Here is a 5,166-nt window from a genome sequence, read left to right as displayed (position 1 = left end):
GCACCATCTGTGGGGATTGGCCTGAATGAACTTCTTGATAGGTTCTGTGGAGGCAGGTGACAGAGCCGAGCGCAGGGGAGAAATGGCAACCCGAAGCGGTAGGATAGCCTCCGTGGCTTCCTCCCGCGAACATACGAGGTCTCCTCCACGGCAACCCAATCCGTCCTCGCGCTCCCAGGAGAGACGCCCTTTTGGAGGAACCGGCAGTGACAGTGCCAGAATAATGCAAGAATAAAATTGCTAGCGAGCCAGGGGCATCGCCAACCCACTCCCGAACAAAATTGCTCCCGATCTCCACAAAGGAGGGATAGAAGTCCCCGAAGAAGCCGTTGCAGACGTACACCAAACCCCCACTCAGAATCAGACAGTTATCAAGAAGAAAGCAGGGAGATGCCAAGAAGATGGCGTGATCCCGTGATTTTCACCCGACCCACGAGGAGACAAGCCGCGGAGGAGAACCGAGAAAAAAATAGAGAAAGACCAAGGAGAACTCGACGCCCCGTGATCATGGGAGCAACCCCTTTTTATCATTCTATCTTCGAGGTCCGGTTACCAAAGCACTTCGATAAGCCAATAGACATGAGGTATGATGGGACCTAAGACCCACAAGAGCATCTAACGGCCTTCGAGGCCAAGATGAATTTAGAGGAGGTAGGCAACGAAGTGAGATGTCGCGCCTTCCCGGTCACCTTGGCAGGGCCTGCAATTCGGTGGTTCAACAGCCTCCCGCAAGGCTCCGTGGCGGCATTCTCGGATATCACCCGCGCCTTTCTAGCCTAGTTTACTACACACATTGCAAAGGCGAAGTACCCGATTAACCTGTTGGGGGTAACGCAAAGAGCCGGTGAACCGACCAGGAAATACCTAGACAGGTTCAACGACAAGTGCTTGGAGATCGACGGCCTAACCGACTCGGTGGCCAGTTTATGCTTGACGAATGGATTGCGGAACGAGGATTTCAAAAAGCACCTTACCACCAAACCTGTGTGGACGATGCAAGAAATCCAAAACGTGGCCAGGGAGTTTATCAATGATGAAGAGGTTAGCCAGGTTGTGGCGACCAACAAGTGGCAATCCGTCTACAATCAACCTCGACAGCCCGGTAGCGGGGAAAGGCCAAAGGAGCACTCCAAGGATGGAGCTCCGGCCAAGGCCTTCAAGCCGTTCCCCCGGGTTGGGAATTTTACCAATTACACCCTACTGAGAGCCCCGATTGTGGAAGTTTATCAGCAGATCGCCAATAAAGGCATCTTGTCGAAGCCCCGACAACTCAAAGACAGAACAGGAGGGAACAAAAACATCTATTGCGACTACCATAAGGGGTATGGCCACACGACTCAGGATTTTTTGGACCTGAAAGACGCTCTAGAGCAGGCAATCCGGGAAGGCAAGCTGGCAGAATTCTCTCACCTCCTAAGGGAAGCAAGGAGACGAGACCGTGATCGAACTGGTGACGATAAGAGCCATGCTGTGAGGCAGCGACAAGAGCCTGAGGAGGACGGCGAGCGTGGCCTCGCTATCGTGAATATCGTGGTTGGTAGAGACGTGCCTCCTAGGTCCAAGTCGGCGAGCAGAAAAGATGCCAAAGTGTTAGCCGTGTCATCATCCAGTTCCATGTTTCCCTCCAAGAGGATACCGCCAATATCATTCGGCCCTGAGGACCAATGGTTTGACGAGCTACCAGAGAAACCTCCCATGGTGATCACAGCTAGAGTTGGAACCGGCTTGGTAAAGCGAATCTTAGTAGATACTGGAGTGGATTCAAACATCATGTTTCGCAATACGTTTGATGCTTTGGTCCTCCGAGACACCGACCTAAAGACCCACCAGCATGGCGTGGTCAGTTTAGGAGATAACTTCATCAAACCTGATGGGATAATCTCATTACTAATATCCGTAGGAGGACGAGGTAAGAGGTCGGTAATAGCGGAGTTCGTGGTCTTAAGGAACTCCACGGCCTACAACCTGATCCTAGGAAGAAGAACTATAAATGAACTCAGAGCAGTGATTTCCACAAAGCTACTAGTGATGAAGTTTGTCGCTGACGATGGGTCAATTGGATCCATCAGAGGAGATTTGGAGACGGCGGTCGCTTGTGACAACGCCAGTCTCTCCCTAAGGAGGAAGTCTAAAGAAGCATCCGGGGTCTTCTTAGCTGATCTAGATGCCAGGGTCGATGACAAACCGAGGCCAGAACCCGAAGGGGACCTAGAGAAGTTTAGGGTCGGCGATTCGAAGGAAAAGTTCACCTTCGTGAATAGAAACCTCCCCCAAGGCTTGAAAGGACCCCTGGTGGAAATGATCAGAGCTAACGGTGATCTATTCGCCTGGACGCCAGCCGACATGTCGGGGATCGATCCCCAATTCATGTCGCACCACCTAGCTGTGAGAGCAGAAGCCAAGCCGGTGGCACAAAGGAGGAGAAAAATGTCCCAAGAAAGGGCAGAAGAGGTGGCTAGGAAAATGGCCAGCCTGCTAGAAGTAGGATTCATTCGAGAACTAGACTACGCGACCTGGTTGTCTAACATAGTCTTAGTTAAGAAAGCCAATGGGAGATGGAGGATGTGCGTGGGCTATTCCGACCTCAACAAGACGTGCCCCAAGGACTCCTTCCCTCTTCCCAATATTGATGCCCTTGTTGACGCGGCCACGAGATACCGGTATCTGTGTTTTATGGACGCGTACTCTGGCTATAACCAGATACCGATGCACCGGCCAGATGAAGAGAAGACGTCGTTCATAACACCAGGAGGAACGTACTGTTATAAGGTAATGCCGTTTGGACTGAAGGATGCGGGAGCTACGTACCAAAGGCTAATGAATAAGATATTCAATGGTCTTATCGGCAAGACGGTGGAGGTGTACGTAAACGATATTCTAGTAAAGACCACCCGGGCCGAAGACCTCATCGGTGATTTAGAGAACGTGTTCACTTCTCTTCGGCGGCACGATATGAGGCTCAACCCACTCAAGTGCGCCTTCGCTGGAGGACGTGAAATTTTTGGGGTTTATGATAACCCAAAGAGGAGTGGAGGCCAACCCGGAGAAGTGCAAAGCAATCTTACAAATGAAGAGCCCAAAATGCGTAAAAGACGTGCAGAGACTGGCAGGAAGGCTAACCGTGCTATCTCGATTCCTCGGAGCGTCAGCTGCCAAGGCCCTACCCTTTTTCAACTTGATGAAAAAAGGGATAGCGTTCGAATAGACCCCAGCCTTCAAGGAAGCCTTCCATCACTTCAAAAGCATCATCTCCTCACCACATGTCCTCGGTAAACCCAAGGATGGAGAAGCACTATTTTTGTACCTGGCAATAACAGATGAGGCTCTGGCAGCCGTCCTGGTGCGGGAAGAAGGAAGGTTCAGCAACCGGTCTACCTCGTAAGCAAGGCGCTGCAGGGGGCAGAGCTGAGATATAGCAAGTTAGAGAAGCTGGCCTACGCACTCCTGACCTCTTCCCGCAGGCTCCGGCAATATTTCCAAGGGTACCAGATAATTGTTAGAACGGACCAGGCAATTCGCCAAGTACTCTAAAAACCTGATTTAGCGGGCAGGATGATGACCTGGGCAATCGAACTATCCCAATATGACTTACAGTACAAACCCAGGCATGCGATCAAGGCCCAAGCCATGGCCGACTTCCTGGTCGAAGTAACGGGAAGCCTCCCCGAGCAACTGAGCACACGGTGGAAGCTTCATGTAGACGGAGCCTCCAACCAGACGTTCGGGGGAGCATGGACCATCTTGGAAAGTCCAACCGGAGTCATATATGAGCAATCGGTCAAGTTTGAGTTCTCAGTGTCCAACAACCAAGCAGAGTACGAGGCCCTTCTTGGCGGCCTACTCCTGGCAAAAGAGGTCGGAGCTACCAGAGTAGAAGTGTGTAGTGACTCCCAGGTCGTTACGTCGTAGATTAATGGGACATACCAGGCCATAGATTCACTATTACAAAAGTATTTGGAGAAGGTCAAGAAGCTGAGCCAGGAGTTCGATGAGGTCACGGTGCAACACGTTCCGAGAGAGAGGAACACCCGGACTGACCTCTTATCAAAGCTGGCAAGCACGAAGCCAGGAACGGGTAACCGATCTCTGATGCAAGGCTTAGAGAAGGAACCAACGGTGGCCCTGCACATAACACAGGCAACCGACTCTCCTTCCTGGATGGACCCAATCAAAGATTACCTTGAAAGAGGCAGTCTCCCTAGTGATGACAAAACGGCAAAGGCGCTAAGAAGAGAAGTGGCCAAGTATACAATAATACAAGGCCAGCTATTCAAGAAAGGGCTTAACCAACCCCTATTGAAGTACTTGCACCCCGGCCAAACGGACTATGTGCTAAGTGAAGTCCATGAGGGGTGTTGCAGCCATCATATTGGAGGGAAGGCCTTAGCACAAAAAATCGTCAAGGCCGGTTACTACTGGCCCTCGATAATGGCGGACTCCAAAGAGTTCGTGAAGAGATGCAAGAAATGCCAGGAGAACGACAACTTTCACAAAGCATCGACAGCCAAACTAAGCCTGCTCATGTCCTCCCGGCCATTCTCACAGTAGGGAGTCGACCTATTGGGGCCTTTTCTAGTGGGACCTAGACAGGTCAAGTACCTAATTATTGCCATCGACCACTATACCAAATGGGTGGAGGCCGAACCACTAGCCAGTATATCCTCGGCCAATTGTTGAAAGTTCGTATGGAGGCAGGTGATAACCAGATTCGGGATCCCAGAAGTCATCATCTCGGACAACGACACCCAGTTTGCTGACAAGAAGTTTGGAGAATTCTTAGTCGGCTTAGGTATAAAGCAAAAGTTCTCGTCAGTCGAACATCCCCAAACTAACGGCCAAGTCGAGGCTGCAAATAAGGTCATCTACAGGGCCTCAAAAAGCAACTTGACCAGAAGAAGGGAGCATGGGCAGACGAGCTGGCCTCGATCCTCTGGTCCTATCGCACAACTCAGTAGTCGTCTACCGAGGAAACCCCCTTCCGGCTCACCTACGGGGTAGACGCAATAATACCCGTAGAGATCGGTAAACCGAGCCCACGGCTACTTCTGGGAGGAGTCAAGGAGGCCGTAGAAAAAGACTTGGTAGAAGAAGTTAGGGAGATGACCCACTTGTCGGAAATGGCGTTGAAGCAAAGGATGGCCCTGCGCTACAACGCCAAGGTACTCA

The 5,166-nt window shown here is 51.3% G+C and overlaps 1 protein-coding gene across 1 annotated transcript; it reads left to right on the top strand.

Annotated features, from left to right (window-relative positions):
- The first annotated feature begins 507 nt into the window (after nucleotides 1-507).
- Nucleotides 508-4,548, top strand: LOC107486538 (uncharacterized). Its single transcript, XM_016107087.1, has 5 exons — nucleotides 508-584; nucleotides 858-3,269; nucleotides 3,333-3,510; nucleotides 3,595-3,855; nucleotides 3,910-4,548. The coding sequence occupies exons 1-5, from the start codon at nucleotides 508-510 to the stop codon at nucleotides 4,546-4,548; spliced, it is 3,567 nt and encodes a 1,188-aa protein (XP_015962573.1).
- The last annotated feature ends 618 nt before the right edge of the window (nucleotides 4,549-5,166 follow it).

Source organism: Arachis duranensis, chromosome 1 (genome assembly GCF_000817695.3).
Source record: "Arachis duranensis cultivar V14167 chromosome 1, aradu.V14167.gnm2.J7QH, whole genome shotgun sequence".
NCBI classification, from domain to species: Eukaryota; Viridiplantae; Streptophyta; class Magnoliopsida; order Fabales; family Fabaceae; genus Arachis; species Arachis duranensis.
The sequence above is the reverse complement of the archived record's forward strand: the minus strand, read 5'-3'. Positions and strand labels throughout refer to the sequence as shown.

Bases quoted from the DNA above. Each gene is read 5' to 3' on its own strand.
- LOC107486538 (XM_016107087.1), top strand. From the start codon at position 508: ATGGGAGCAACCCCTTTTTATCATTCTATCTTCGAGGTCCGGTTACCA. The intron at 585-857 runs GTATGATGGGAC...TGAACCGACCAG, and splicing joins GATAAGCCAATAGACATGAG to GAAATACCTAGACAGGTTCA. The intron at 3,270-3,332 runs GTAAACCCAAGG...AGGCTCTGGCAG, and splicing joins CTCCTCACCACATGTCCTCG to CCGTCCTGGTGCGGGAAGAA.